The sequence below is a fragment of the Kryptolebias marmoratus genome, linkage group LG16 (genome assembly GCF_001649575.2).
Source record: "Kryptolebias marmoratus isolate JLee-2015 linkage group LG16, ASM164957v2, whole genome shotgun sequence".
Lineage (NCBI taxonomy): Eukaryota > Metazoa > Chordata > Actinopteri > Cyprinodontiformes > Rivulidae > Kryptolebias > Kryptolebias marmoratus.
In genome coordinates, this window is record NC_051445.1 from 11,184,773 (window position 1) to 11,200,004 (window position 15,232).

Sequence of the window (15,232 nt, forward strand, 5' to 3'; positions counted from 1 at the left end):
TCTCTCTCTCTCTCTCTCTCTCTCTCTCTCTCTCTCTCTCTCTCGGAAGATAATTAAAAAATGGAGCCCGTCATGCACTGAAGAGTAACTACAACTGATGTGCTCAAGGAGCAGAGGAGGACACTCCACGGCACGGCACATTTCAGGACGGCACGGCACGAGTCAGCACACATGACAGCACCACGGACGTGTGTATGTAGGAGGGGGGGAGGGGGGTGCGCCATGCCAGCTCCCTGCCCTATCCCCAACCACTACGGCATGCCTCACGATCACTCCAAACACACTCCCCTGTACCTGCGTCTGAGTGTGTGAGGGAGGGGTGGGTGGCAGTGGCAGAGCTTGCCGGCCAGAGCTGTTTACTACACCTGTCACCAGCACTGAGACAACAAGATTAGCAGCATGTTAGTACCTCTTGGGACATTTCACACGGAGCAATGCAGACTTGGATCACAGAAACGAGCTCACGCTGGCTGACGAGTCAATTGGGAATCAACGTAATGCCAGGAAATAGGAGGGGAGGGGGGAAAAATAACGTGCGTACAGAATGATAAGACACACACACAGGAACGTACACGACACACACAGACACACACGTGCATCTCGCAGTCCATCTCATTGCTTTTAAGTGGGGCTTACTGTGGATGTGGGGGATTCTCAAAAACAACAAATTCTTTCCCTCGTCTCACTCAGGCTTACGGGCCCATTACACTGATTGGAGCGCGCCGCCTAATCCGGTTCATGTAACGCCAAGGAGCCCCCGGTAGCTGCGCACGTGTCGCTGAGAGGGCTTCTGCTTCACTCCGTGAGCATTCGGAGTTTGTTTTAAAGCTTTCTAATTATTAACAAGAGGCTCTTAGGGTGACACGTCATGTATTATTCAGGCCTACTTTCCACCTTTTTTTAGGTGTTTCTCCAGTGGAGTGCAGCGATTATGTTTACAAATCTCAGCAGGTTTTTAAATAGGCGCTAACCTCCACGCAGCTGAATAAAAGTCTTTGGATCCGGCGCGTACGTGCCCTAACGGGACTGTCTTCACGGCCTGACGCCGCAGCGTTAACAGGAGATGAAGGCGAGAGGCGCTGTGGCAGTTTCCATGGCTACATCTGACAGCCGGCGCAGAAAAAAAAAATCCTCCCATCTATCTGCGGCGCTGTCACACATCTATCTATCTATCTATCTATCTATCTATCTATCTATCTATCTAGAGCTGAAGCTTCTCCATGTTTCTTCCTCGTTCTGTCATTTCTTTTCGGCTTCTGTTTTCAGCGGCGTCAGGCGGGAGAGACCTACCTTTGTGCATCCCGGTGTATTTGTCCTTAATCACTGTTAGCTCGTAGATCTTGCCGAACTGCTCGAAGATGGGTTTGAGGTCCTTCTCCTCCAGGTTCCGGGGGATCTGCCCCACGAACAGCTTGATGGCGTCGGCCTCCTTCATTGGAACAAGGCGGAGGAGGAGGAGACGGCTGCGAAGGGCTGCGAGAGGCGAGCGGAGATCAGAACCAGGTTATCCCCGGAGAGAAGCAGCTGGTGCCGGACACGACCTATAGGCGGAAAGGGAAAAAGTTCAAGCCGCAATTAGTCGTATTTATTTAGCCTGGTGTTCAGCAAGAAAAGCAATTTATGCATTTACATTAAAATTGCATTTGTTGGGACACTAATACTTCTTATTTTGGGGTGAAATGAAAGATAGCAAATAACGTGAATGCAATAAAATAATAAATAAAACGACTTTGTGCTTTTATTTGAACTATTTATAGCCCAGTCTGATGACAAAGGAGCTCCAGGAGCTTCTTGTATGTGTGTGTGTGTGTGTGTGGGGGGGGGAATTATGCAAATGTTAATTAGTCAATCAAAAAACAATAACTGGCGCCTTTCTCCAATTAAAATCTATATTCAGGAAAAAATGAAAAAAAGGAGGGGGTAAATATCTGCGAGGAAGAGTTACCTTGTGGTGGACGGGCGGTGTTAGGGATCCCTGCAGATTAAAGGACAGAAAAAGAATTATTAGTTGGTAAATGATGGCACCGGGGGCAGTTTCTTTGTTTAGGCAGCTGTAGGTTAGGCAGCCTACACACGGATGACACGGGGGGGCTCCGCTGCTCTTTGTCCGAGCCCCCCTCAATGTACACACGCATCATATATTTATATAGAAATATATACATATACAGGCATAAAAGGCGACGCATTTGGAATATGAGGGCCACACATTAAAGCTCTTACCTTTAATAAATAACTAAACGCAGCCCGGGAATAAATCGTGAGGATGCTCTCTCCGTCGGGTCCCCGTCGTCGTCCTCACCGCGTCCCGTCCGCCAGCCTCCCCTCTCTCTGGATGCGCTCCGCTCTTTGTGCCAGCTCCCCTCCTCCTCCTCCTCCTCCTCCTCCTCCTCCTGCTCCTCCTCCTCCTCTTCGGCGCACAGATAGCGTGTGTGTGTGTGTGTGTGTGTTTTGGTTGTTTTTTTGTTTTTACGGACAGAAATTAAAGCAGGTGACGCTGCTTTATTGCTCCTGCTAACGTGGCACAGCTAGCTAGCTAGCTCTCCCGAAGCGCCCGATTTTATTTTGAATTAAGCTTTTTTTATTATTAATATTAATACATTTTATTTTGGCTAGCTTACAACTGTTTCAACTAGAATGGTTTTCTTGTTACTGCCTTGTTTGTTCCCACCGGACTATTTTCTTTTTTTTTTGTAAACTATTACTATTTTCTGCCCTTTTTTCTCCCAGTTTGGAGTGTCTCGCGCGGCCAACGGTTGTATACGTCCGGTGTCGCTCCGCTCTCTGTTGCCCCCCCTCCCCCCTCTTCCAATCACCAAAGCGGTTTCTGGCTCGTGACGTAACTCCAAGGGACCGTTGGCAAATGCGTTCCCCGAGCTCACACGAAGAACGTGTTTAAAAAATCAAAACGGCCCTCAAAGACGCTTCAGTTTGATTCGTATTTTAGCGTACGCACTTGCTCGCCCCAGTGGGATTTTTTACAAGCATTTTTAAGCGTTTGAGCCACCCCGGCAGAGGGAAGGGGGTTCGCGGGTGTGAACGCGTCAGACGCCGCCTAAAAGGCGCGGCGCGGTGCGCGGAGCCGCCTATTGTTCTCGCCGCGAGCTCCTCTCTCCTTGGTGCTGAAACGCCGCTTCCGAAGCGCGCTCCCGACGACGGGCACGCCGTCACGACTACTACAGCTGTTCGCGCCAGAGCCCGAAATCACGCTCACACCCACGCGGGGCGAAATGTGTGACAGAGGGTGGAAAGAGAGAGAAAGAGAGAGAGAGAGAGAGAGAGAGAGAGAGAGAGAGAGAGAGAGAGAGAGAGAGAGAGAGAGAGACGCGCGCGCGCACCTCGGGGATGGAGCTGGCCTACTTTTACGCGCTGCACTTTGGGAAAGCTGGAAACATCCGAGCTGCTGAATGTATACATTCAGCTCTCCCAACATGGAGGCGATGAACCCGATGAACCCCTCGCGACTCTCACGTGGAGAGGGTTCACGCGGTTCATGGTAATGATCCTGGCGAGAGGTCACCATCTGCCGGTCTTGACTCGTGCCCTTTGTGAGGCGGCACCCCTGCAGCCTCCGACAGGGAAGGGGGTAGGGGGTTCCTTCAGCACACCTCTCAGCACTTATGCACCCCCATACCATCAGAGAGGCAGGCTTTCGGATCGTGTTGTTGAAAGAGAACTATGGCCCATGTCCTACGTTTCTGAGACGCGTCGCTGCTGTCGAAATTCACTTGATTTCACCCTAAAAGTTGTCTGATGTCTTCGCTTGAACACCTGATACGCTCAAAAATGGTCCCTCGTGAATAAAATATGGGTTTATAAGATTTGGAAATCACTGCATTTTGTTTTTATTTACATTTAAGCAACATCCTGATGTTTTATAAACTGATTTCTGAACCATTAAATATATATATATGAGCAGTTGAGGCTGCTTTCTAACAAGGCTCTGTCATTTACAAGCCTGCCTTGGAATATGACCTCATAATTAGGCAGAAATTGAATAATTTTTATTCATGATCCTGACAGCACTTGTATAAACTGGTATAAATGATACGCTGCAGTAGGTGCTGCCTCAGGTGGAGGAGTTTAAATGTGTCAGAGTCTTCTTCAGACAGAGTGTTGTGGACTCTCCGTCGGTCCGTTGTGATGAAGATGGAGTTGAACTCTCTGTTTACCCGTTGGTCTACGTTCCTACCTTCACCTGTGGTGAGGAACTCTGGGTAGAGACCGAAAGAACGAGATCACGCATACAGGCGGTCGAAATGAGTTTTCCTTACAGGGCAGCTGAGCGCTCCCTTGGAGATCGGGTGAGAACTTCAGTTATCCAGGAGGAACTCGGAGTAGAGCCGCTGCTCCTCCACATCGAGAGGAGCCAGCTGAGGTGGTTTGGTAAGGGTGCTCCCTAGAGACCTCCATAGGAAGAGCTGGAAGAGGAGCTGTGGAGAGAAGTCTGGGCTTCATGACCCGACTAATGGATGGATGGATGGATTGTAACACATCGTTCTTGGAAGACAGAAACAACCCAACATTTTTGAGCCAGAGACTGAAGAGGCTTTATAAACTTCCTGAACAGTGGCTTTAATTTATCTCTTCTGTGTTGTATTTATTGATCTAGATGGATTTAATTAACAAACCAAAGCAAAACTTCAAACTTCCAGCCCAGACTGGGAGGACCTCCAGCTGTCAGGCCTCTTTCTCCTGGTGACACTAGTTTGAAAACAAGCCCCTGAACTCATCCTGGAGCATAACTTATATAAAACGAACCTGCTCTGTTTGTCACTGGGCTTCATGTAACGAGAGTTTCTTTCTACGTTTTGAGCCGTGCTTTCATAAATAAAGAGGAGCTTCTCTGCCAAGACAGTAAAACGCAGGATATCCACCCCCAAGGCGTCTGTTTGCCTAGCTGATAATAAACATCTTTGCACAGTTAATATTTTACCAGCCCCCTTTTTTTTCCTCCCCCTAAAAAACAAACAAAGAGTTCTGGCTGAGAAGCAAAGCAAACGGGTCGTTTTGTGACCCAACGGTGCCACCGTTTGGTCAAAAGCGGCAGGACAAGAAAAAAAAAAAACAAACGCCACGCACCGCTTCTAATTTCATTTTATTCGAATCGAAGCTTCAGAAGAATGATTTCCCACACTGTTTTCTGTTTATACAGGATAAAAAACATATCTGCGTACACCGATAATAACAATCTCAGAACATCTAGTGGAGGAACTACGGCTCCTCAAAACAACAAGGAAACAAAAATAAATTACACTTTCTTCAGATCATAGATAAATAACTATGGTGTTTTGTGTACATTTATATAAAAATGTCATTTATACTACAAGGCATGAGAGACGAGGACGTCGCATTCAACACACACACGCACACACACACACACATCCATTATTCAGGCGCTGAGCTGTTATACGACAGTTAGATGTGAATAAATGAAGACTACGACGCCACTTCGGATTATTCTACTTTGTTATAAAAAGATTTTCCGGTGCGGCTGTCCAAAGACGTCACAGACATTAAAACACATCTGACACAAACACACAGACCCCTGGTGGGGCTGGGCGTCGGGGATGCGAACTTGCCGGGAGGCGAGCAGAATCGGGAGGCGTCGAAACCCGAGGGTCGGCGTTTGGCGCGGAGCGGTCCAGGTCGTAGAGCGAGCCCGGCGACGGACGGGCGTCTCACCGACGCCACTCGTTCGGCATCTCCTGCCCAAGGGGGCGACGGACGGCGCGCAGATGTTTTGAAGACCTCAGCGGCAGCCGGATGTTTCTCGGCTTGACGGCCATGTTGGCGTCATCCCAACGAAACGAGCTCACTAACACCGATTTAACGCTCTCTGACTTACAGCTGGGTTTAAAACACGCCTAATAAAGCTGCTCAAGATTCTCTAAATTGTTTTTCTCATATTTTTTAAGAGAAAACTGCAACTAAGACATTTGGAAACCTTTTATTTTCATCTACTGAGTCGTAGCTGCTCCGTTTCTGCTCCTTCTCCTTACTGTCCAGAGCCATGAAATATATTTGAAGCTTAAAATTAAGATAAGCATAAGTCATTAAAAGTCATATAAATAAGTAAAACTACTACAGCTCAGTTGGTAACATGAGGAAGTTAAAGATCCGTAATAAACTGATGGCAATCATTGGTATTTTTACACTCTCTCGAAGGCAGAAACCTTTGTTTGTGCCAACATTTATTCTCATTTTTATAAAAAGGAAAGCTGTTCTTTCATTACTGTGTCACAACGACTTCATACGGTTCCCCTATTGTGGTTCCAAATTGAAAAATTATTCATTTTTTGATGTTAGTTTTGATCAAAGCCACAGGAAGCCGCTTGCAGAGGCACCAAATGTGTCTGCAGGCCCGTCCTGGTTCCAGGAAATCACTTCTCTCACTGTTTTTTTTATTGGTTTGCTTTTGGAAAATATAAACAACAAGAACAGCTAAAGTGGCCCGGGAGCCGGGAGTGAGTTTTAATATAACAGAGGCAGAACAACCTTAGATTAGGTTTTAAAATCAAGGAGAAGAGCGATTTCATCACTAGATTCACCTTTAAATTGGGAAAAAAAAAACCACCAGAATCTACCTGTAGGTGGCGCTAATTAATTATGAGTAGTTTGGAAGCACAAAAACTCACGTCTCCAAGTGTTGCTTATTTTTGCAGCGTGAGAACACACAGAGAGAAACCGTAGCCTCCGGGTGCGCACGCCATTTTTACCAAACAGCTGCTGCCTTTTTTTTTTTTTTTTAGAAACTTGAACAAAGAAAAAAACAAAAACAAACTACATTTGTATGTAGATCTGACTGGCCGGACAGAGCCTGCGCTGCTTAACATTCTTTGGGAAAGAATCTCGACTCTCGCGCTTTTATTTATTTTTTTTGGTCACTTCACCCGCCCCCGCCCTCCTTTGGTTCGGTTTGTCAAAAACGCCGAAGACGGATGACGCCGGAGGAAATAGTTTTTTTGGCAAACAGGAGAGGCTGTGTGTGAACAGAATCCCTCCTGTCGGGGAGGAGAAATGACTACACCAGCCGAAACCTCTGCACGGACACGCCGTACGGTTCACCTGGCAACACGAGCGCATTTTTAGACGTGACTTCTGCTCAGATTAGGAGGGGTTCCGACGAAGGCCCAGCTCGCTGCGAGCGCCTTCCTCTCCAACCTGACAGCCACAGAAACGAGCCTCCAGGAGCGTGAGATGGCCGCCCCCGTCGGTGTTAATGCGCCCCGGCAAGCTGAAGCACGCTCAGTGAGACACGCGTCTCCGGGGCGTGTGTTTGTGTACGGGGGGTGGGTGGGGGGTTACAGTTTACATAACCGGGAGGAGGAAGCAGCTGCTTTCACAGTGTTTTACCTGAAAACGTTGGGGGGGGGGAATGAACAGAAGCAACAAAGCTATATGTTATGTGAGTGACACGTCGAGTCTGAGCTGTCCGTTTCAGCACTCGGAGCCGCTCGCCCTCAGTGCCTCTTGGCGCGCTGGGCGCTCTGCGTGCAGGAGGCGCAGCAGGCCGTCTTGTAGTAGGAGTAGACGCACATCCTGGCCTGCACCACCATCATGCAGTTGTCCCGCCTGTCCCGGCAGTTTTTATCTGCCAACAAAGCGGCTCGGGTTACGGCAGGGCGAACAAGCGAAAGCACAACAATAAGACAAGGTGTCACGCACCTGCGACCTGCGGACCGCACGGCGTCGCGTTGCAGATCTGCTCCTGCTCGGGTTTGGCGCTGAGGTCGCACGCTTGGCTGTGCGTCTTCTCGGGCGTCAGACACCGGACCTCTCTGATCTGCAGGCCCCTCCCACAGGAGCGCGAGCACTGACCAGAGGAGAACACAGGGGGGGTTTAAACCACACGCACGGCCACTCGTCCGCGCCCATCCCCTCCCTCGTCCCATCCCGCCTCTCACCGCGCTCCACTCCGTCGTGAACCACCGAGGCCGACACTCGCCCATCCTGCACTCCTGCACCGCCGCCGGCCTCTCCAGGTGGGCGCACTCCGAGTCCGATGCCACCGTGAAGTTGCTCCCCAGCTTCTTCACGCAGACGATGTCCCGCCTCTGGGTTCCGTCGCCACACGGCACATTACACTGGGAAAAAAACAAAAACACGCCATCTAAACAGAGCTCAAAGTAAAAGACTGAACGTATAACTGTTAATGCAAATAGTGTCAAATATAAGACCTGGGTCGGATACGAAAAAAATCAGATTTGTGTCGCATCGGGGGCACTTGGGTTGAATCCGCCTGCAGTCTGAACGCAGCCTAAGTTGCTTTTGTTTCATTTTTAGATGAAATAAAAGTTTGCAAGCTGCTCCACTTTGCTTTTTAACTTAATCTACTTTAAAAAAAACGAGGTTTCAGAGCGTTAAACTGACGGTGATCAAACAGAGTTTTTCTCTCTCCCTCCTACCTCGGACCAGGAGCTGCTGTACCACAGAACCGTCGGCACACAGGGACCTCTGTTGCAGGCTTTCAACTCCATCGGCTTTTCCGCAACGCAGTCCCCGCCCTCTCCGCCGTCCCTGACGCCTCCTCTGGTGAGACACACCACCTCCCTCTTCTGCACCCCGGGGCCGCACTGAGCCGAACACTGAGAGAGAGGAGATCAGGCGGAGGGTCACAGCTGAGCTCGCTCCTCTCTGAGCGTGTGTGTGTCACTCACAGTGTTGGACCAGTCTGTGAAGTACCAGTTGGTCACGCAGGGCCCCATGTTGCACTCTTCGCTTCCTTGTGGGCGGAGCCTGGAGTTGCACTCGTTGTCGCTCACCACGCCGCCTTGATCGCTGACGCAACGGACGCTCCTCGTCCTTCGGCCCAACCCGCAGTCAACTGAGCACTGTGGCGAACGGAGACGAGGACATAAAGGCTGGGAATAAAAAGCTGAAACGAAACGACTTCGAACGTACAAGGACTTTTCGTGATTTCTGAAAGAAACCAAACCGACTGGGGCCCGAGTCGCCTCGGCAACCAGAGCGGCTGCGGCTTGGAGCCGCCGGCTGGCTTCGGCGACGTACCGTGCTCCAGTTGGAGCTGACCTCCCAGTGGGAGCACAGCTGGAGCTCGCAGGCCTGCGTGGACTCGGGTTGGGTGAGGTGGGCGCAGTGCTGAGGGTGCACCATGGTGGAGCGCATCCCGAAGCTCTGCCTGCACTGGAGCTGCCGCTGCTGCACGCCGGGCCCACAGGAAACGCTGCACTCTGACCAGGCGCTGGCCTCCCAGCTGACGCACAGACAGGGACAAAATTCAGCTTCTTGTCTTTTTACCAGATGCTTATATCGTCTGTGTGTTTGTTTTATTTAAGTATTGTCAGAGAACTTAAAATATGATGTGTACGGGTGCACCAAATGAAAAAACAACCACGGAAGCAGAGAACCTTCTGACAACATGTAACAATTATTCTGAGGGTTAAATATGGATTTGCTCACAATGGCGGGCAGAGCTGCGTGTTACAGGACTCCTCCTCAGCAGCAGGTTTGGCTGCAGAGTCGCACTTCGTCTCGGCCACTTCTTCATCCGTGTGACGGTTTACGCATAAAATCACTCTGTGCTGAGAGCCTGCAGGGGAGGGGGGGAACAGAAACACATGCACCTGCATAAAACAGCCTGAAGAGGGCGACGTTAAATAAGCGGCGGTGAAAACGAAGCTGGGGAGGGGGAGAAATCAAACCTCTTCCACAAGAAGCGGAACACTCTGTGAGGCCTCCTTTCCTCCAAACGAAAGGCAGCTGGGTGTCGGGTGGCAGGTCGGTCCGCGGGGGGATCCGAGCGTTCCTGTTGGGCCCCAGGCCCCGAGGGCGGGTCCTCTCAGGTGGCCAGCGGTCGAAGGACGGGGGGGAGAACACCGACGTGGAGGAGGAGGAGGAGGAGGAGGACGGCAGAGAGGGCCCTGAAATGGGAGGAGGCTCCTCCACGGACACGGCGAGGGGACCTGGCAGGAAACCCACAGAAAAAAATAATAAAAATAAACAAAACGGATATAAAAAGATAAATTGGAAACGTCAGGAAGGGTGGAGGAGAAGCAGAAAAATAGACACGGGGAGGAGAGGAGAAAAAATGTCAGCGATAGAGAGGGAGGAAAACGGCAAAACAAGCTGAAATATGGGGAACGGGAGGAAGGCAGTGAGTCAGAGGCTAATGATGTCACGATGAGGTCAGGGTCTCATGACGGCAGACATGTCGAGCCGATAGCCTCCCGTCCAGGTCATGGCCCTCGACCACACCCCGTCCTAAACCAAAAATACGCCAAGTCCTGTCTTACAGCAGGGATGCCAGAAGTAATGCGGAAAGAATGACTTCTGTGATCTTCGGCGCTCCACAGAGAGAGGCTCTCACCGCGGAGGGGTGCCCTCGCTGGCTCTCGCTCCCGCGGTGCCTCCCTCTCGCCCTCTCTCGTCTCCACCGGGACGTAAAACTCGTAATCGATGCCCGGGTTGTCCTTGTGGAAAATGATCTGGGGAAAAACAAAACAGAAAGGCGACGACGTGAAACACTCTGAAAGGACCCAGCGGCTCATCTTCAGGAGGTCATTTCGTCCCTTAATCAGCAGGAGTCTAAATATTCTGTGCGATCAATATCTTACCTGCTGTGGATCGCTCAGTTTGGAGAAATAAGAGTTTAACGCCACAATAGTCTTTGTTTTGAGTCAAATCGAATATGGATCAAGTCCACTTTAAAACATTACCAGAAAGTCTGTTTGGAAGCAAAGCATCCAGAATTAAAGAAGGATCCAGTGCCATAAATGACGGGAGGAGGCCTGGATCTGCTCACCAACAGCAGAGCGGCAGCAGGTTGGACGTTATCGCCTCACTAACGTCATCAGATGATAATCTGATCGGCTCTCAGTCGTCTTTGACCCGAGCCCCCGCGGCTGTTTGCGTCTGATTTATTTACTTAGCGTCGGGATAAACGCCTTCCCGGGCCGCCCGTACTTACGTAAAGCTGCAGCTGGGTTGTGGTGGGCCCCCGCGCCCTCAGGGACTCGCCCCTCTCGTCCTCCCCATCCGGCTGCGCTCTGGGCCGGCTGTAGGTGAAAGAAGTGCCCCCTGCCTGGTACTCGCCGGGGGGGTCCACAGCCCAGCGCCCGTTCACCACCGACGCCCCTGTGCCGCTCCTCATCGCTGGAGAAACGAAGGCGGGGCGTCAGATTTAGGTCGAAAATTCTTTTTAGCATTTAAAAACCCTGTTTAGTCTGGCCGGTTTTAAAAGAAACTTGCCCCCTGAGAGTTTGGGAGAGCAGTTTTGCTAACACACAGGAGGCAAACATTCACACATGCAGCCATGTACACACTTCACCGAATACAAACTTGTATCTGTTTTAACTCTGCGAGGCCACAAAACATCTGCAGCCTTAGTTGAACCCAGGACACACGCCGTCGTCGGCCAGGGTTTCACTTTCCGCACCGCCGCAGACGCTAATCGGGCTTCAAATCTTTGTGCAGCGCACACACGCGTGACGTCTCACCCAGGTAGTTGGGGCTCGCTCGTCTCTCCGTGATGTTAATGAACGTGGCTCCGACCGGGACGTCCAGGATCTTGTGGTAACCCAGGGGAACCGAGGTGTTTTGGAAGCTGCCCGTCACCCTGCGGCAGGAGGCGCCTTGCCCGCCGCACACGCCGCACCTGTCGATCGCAGCGCCGGAGCCCAGCGTGCCGTCGCAGCCCTCGGTCTGGGGAGAGAAGACGGTGGAGACGGCGTGCGTGAGGGAAAGTTCAAGGGGGACAAAGGGAGACGTGGCAAGAGCAGCAGGGACAGCAGAGCGAAGCTAACCCAGTCCTGTTGTTTCACTTCCAATATCAGAGTTTATTTCCTTCTTTCATGTGCAAATTGGTAACTGGTGCTCACAGAAGTCCTGCCAGGAGCGGAGGGCTGGAACGAGGGTGAAATCAGAATGTCAACGAGAGCGAAGAAGCAGAGGAAAGAGGCCCAGAGGGGCGACCGAACGAATCCGAACGGAGGCTTTAAATCAGCCCCCCAGATGTGAGGCGGAGAGAGCCAGCGTTTTGGTTTATGTCAGGCCCGGCTAGACAGAGCGGTGTCAGATTCAGACGCACACTCACCAGACACCGTCCTTCCACACACACGTCGTTGGCGCTGGCGTTGAAGCAGGGCGTCCCGTCCCGGGCGCGCTCGGCCTGGCGGACGTAGAAGCGGTAGCCGGCGGGTCTGCAGGTCAGCTCGCACTGCTTATCTGCGCCAACTGCAACACAAGGAGCAGAGGGCGCCAGCGTTTAAACGACATGTTTTGTTTTTTTCTTAAAGTATGTTTGTCTTCACAGGGAGTTCGTGGAAGACCCAGCCGTGTGATGATGAACGCCTTTCCACGTGGCCAGGAAACCGACGTATAACCTTCAGTCTGTCAGACAACGAGACAGACATCAGCCATTCACCCCCCGGTGCTCGCCAGACTCACTGCCGCACCTTCTCAGGAGCTACACAATCACAAGAAGGGGGGGGGGGACTTAAGCGTTAGATTTATGAGCGCAACCCAACCGGTGCACGCATGTGTGAAGAGAGGACAGAGGGGAGGAATCAAAATAAAAAAAAGACAGCGCCGCTTGAAGGTTACACAGGAAGTGAAAGTCCTTCAGAGCCCAGAGAGCAGGTCAACAAACAGACGAGCTGTGAATACAGAGAAGAAGAGTCCTCTGTGCAGAAAATACAAGCTCTTATTTCACTGTTTGAGGAAGTACACTGAGGCTATTTGAGAGTGAAATGATAGGAATCCCACATGACGTTCGTGGACACTTTATATACAGTAGAAAAGGTTATTTCAGACATAAGTAGCCATATCTCTTTAACTTAGGCTTATGCGTTTTTTTGCTCCCTAAAGTATTCATCCCAAACGTAGGCGACATATAGATAAAAATCTTCATTTCTTCCATAGAGACATACTTTTTGGTAATCTTTTAAAGTGGTCTCGAGCAATATTCCTCAGGATTTCGGAAGATTTTTCAGGATCTTTTGGACTTTGCCTGCTTTTTCCACAGAGTTTCAGTCCGACACCTGATCATTTTCATAAGAATATTTGTTTGTTTGTTTGGAATAAATCAGTGTTGAATCAACACATAATATACAACTTAGCAAACAACCAAATTTTAACTGAATCTTTAGCTAAAAGTTAGCTAAAATACCGTACTAGCTAGCTAGTAACTTGCTAGCTCATTACTGTGTTACTAGATAGCTAGCGACTAGCTAAAACACTATGCTAGCTAGCTTGTAACTTGCTAGCTGGTAATTTTAAAGTTGCTAAATAGCAAGTTACAAATTTATAACTAACTAGCTCGTAACATTATTGCTAACTTGCTAGTAATTTTGTTTTTAGCTAGCTAGCAACAAGCTAAAATACTTTACCAGTGAGCTAGTAATGTGCTAGCTTGTAACTTGTAGCTTATCACAAAAACAGAAATTGTTCCAATTTGTTGATTCTATTAAAAAATATGCTTTTAGACATGACTTTCAGAATTTATTTATCAGCTGCAGATATATATTAATTTTTTTTATTTTTAAGTCTGCCTTCTTTTGTCACATTTTAGGGTCATGGTCAGGTGCAAAAAGTGGACAGAAAATGTGTGAAAAAGCAGTTTTTATAGACCTGAAGAACTACTGATTATTACCACTTTAAAATATTACAAGGAAGTCTGGCCTCCTTGGAAGCAAAAATATGAAGAAACGATGGGTGATTTAAAACTTTTGGCAAAGCCTTGAAAGCTCAATTTAATCTATTAGTCTTGGAAAGAGTGAATCAGCCTGTCACCAAAAATGTAAACTAATTCCTCCAAAGAGCAGCAGGAGACACAAGGAAATGGGCTTTTAAAAGCAGAGAGCGGCTCCAGTGTTTGTAATTTTCTTTGAGGAAGGAGTCAAGAGGGCGTAACGGCGTGTTCGAGTCCTCAGGCGGAGCCATTGTGAGCGCGTGTCTGTGATTATGTTGCAATAAATAGTGCTGGAAATGTGAACTCGCGGCGTGAGTCACGAGTCGTAGATTAAGCCGGAGACGGGAGGGAAGCGTTTCTGCCACTGAACACATTCTGAGCTTCTGATACTTTGACCTTTGTGTCGCATTTATCAGACAAATTAACGACACAAACGTAAACGAACGGGCCGGGTTCGGTCGAAACCGTTAAAACCGTTACACGCCTTTTTCTCAACTCGCGCGACTTGTTGTGAAACCTCCATATTATTCGAGACACAGATTTATCTCTGAAGCACATTTAACTGGACAATTTACATGACTAATGTATAAACTTTGTGAAAGCTTTAAAAAGATTGGTTGAGACAAAGGAAGTGCTTCGTCAATGTACTAAACTACATCTGAGCAGGTGCTAAAGACTACAAATATGTCTTCCAGAAAAAAAGTTAGTACATTTTATATTCAACAGTAAAATATAGAGGTACAAAAACAATTCAGAAAATACATCTACAACTCATCAACATGTGGAGTCCACTGGATTCAAGATGGCCGCCACAGTTACTCGACGTTGACCTTTGACCCCATGACCTCGAAATCAATAGGGATCACCCCCAGCCCATGAGATGTGCAGCTGTGCAGTTTGACCTTCCTGTTTTACGGGATTGCAGAGTTCCAGCACGCGCCACAACATAATAAGTCCTGTTGTAAAGGACTATAACTCTGTCAGCTTTTCAGATATTGAGCTGAAATTTGCTGTGGTAGTAGCCGAGAGTCATCTCCAACACATACTCTGAGCACAAGACGTTCAGTTAAAACTATGGCATGAAAAGTAGCATTAAGGAATGCTACGTTCTTTTTATTGATCTGAACTGAATCTAATCACCTGAAATGTTTGTTTTTTGTTTTTACTCTGACTGGATCACTGATTAAAAGCAGCCGGTGTTACTGTCTAATTCCTGCAGAAAGACAGATTAAACTCAACATATTTATGAAGAAACGGGTATGAAAGACATGATGCTAGAGCGTTTCAACCCTCCTCTAACTGCCTTTGATTGTCTTATCAGGGCTTCTGCTTCTTTAAAACAATTCGTCCATTCTTGCACCTCCCCGTCTCAACCTCCGGTCTTCCATTTGCTTCCAACGTCTCTCTTCTGTCCCTCCTGCCCGTCCTGTCCCTCCCTGAGCTCAGTGCTCAGACAGTGGAACATATGTTGTCTAAATATACTTCCCCCCACTATCAGTCCATCTAAACAAACTCCAGCAGGGAGAGAAAGAGAGCGAGGCAGTGAAACAGGAAGCAGGGAGGATGGAGAGGGGGGGGGGGGGG

General features: G+C 49.1%; 2 protein-coding genes across 4 annotated transcripts in view; both read right to left on the reverse strand.

The window, feature by feature from the left end:
* The window catches only part of LOC108241106 (CUGBP Elav-like family member 3), a gene marked incomplete in the record, with an annotated part of 23,841 nt that extends 21,486 nt beyond the window's left edge, over positions 1–2,355 (reverse strand). For both annotated transcript variants that reach the window (XR_001808799.3, XM_017425033.3), the window contains 3 exon segments: positions 1,291–1,541; positions 1,946–1,975; positions 2,221–2,355. Coding sequence is in view for 1 of the 2 variants with exons in the window: in XM_017425033.3 (XP_017280522.2) it covers positions 1,291–1,435 (145 nt within the window).
* Positions 2,356–5,078: 2,723 nt separating this feature from the next.
* Positions 5,079–15,232, reverse strand: part of adamtsl4 (ADAMTS-like 4) — a 49,497-nt gene continuing 39,343 nt past the window's right edge. For both annotated transcript variants that reach the window (XM_037980186.1, XM_017425073.3), the window contains exons 6-17: positions 12,053–12,192; positions 11,457–11,661; positions 10,928–11,112; positions 10,328–10,445; positions 9,663–9,923; positions 9,421–9,550; positions 9,010–9,214; positions 8,658–8,831; positions 8,406–8,585; positions 7,905–8,084; positions 7,666–7,813; positions 5,079–7,591 (exon numbers count right to left, since the gene is read on the reverse strand). In XM_037980186.1, coding sequence (XP_037836114.1) covers positions 7,461–7,591; positions 7,666–7,813; positions 7,905–8,084; positions 8,406–8,585; positions 8,658–8,831; positions 9,010–9,214; positions 9,421–9,550; positions 9,663–9,923; positions 10,328–10,445; positions 10,928–11,112; positions 11,457–11,661; positions 12,053–12,192 — 2,057 coding nt within the window. In that variant the 3' untranslated portion in view covers positions 5,079–7,460. The remainder of the gene's footprint in view (positions 7,592–7,665; positions 7,814–7,904; positions 8,085–8,405; positions 8,586–8,657; positions 8,832–9,009; positions 9,215–9,420; positions 9,551–9,662; positions 9,924–10,327; positions 10,446–10,927; positions 11,113–11,456; positions 11,662–12,052; positions 12,193–15,232) is intronic.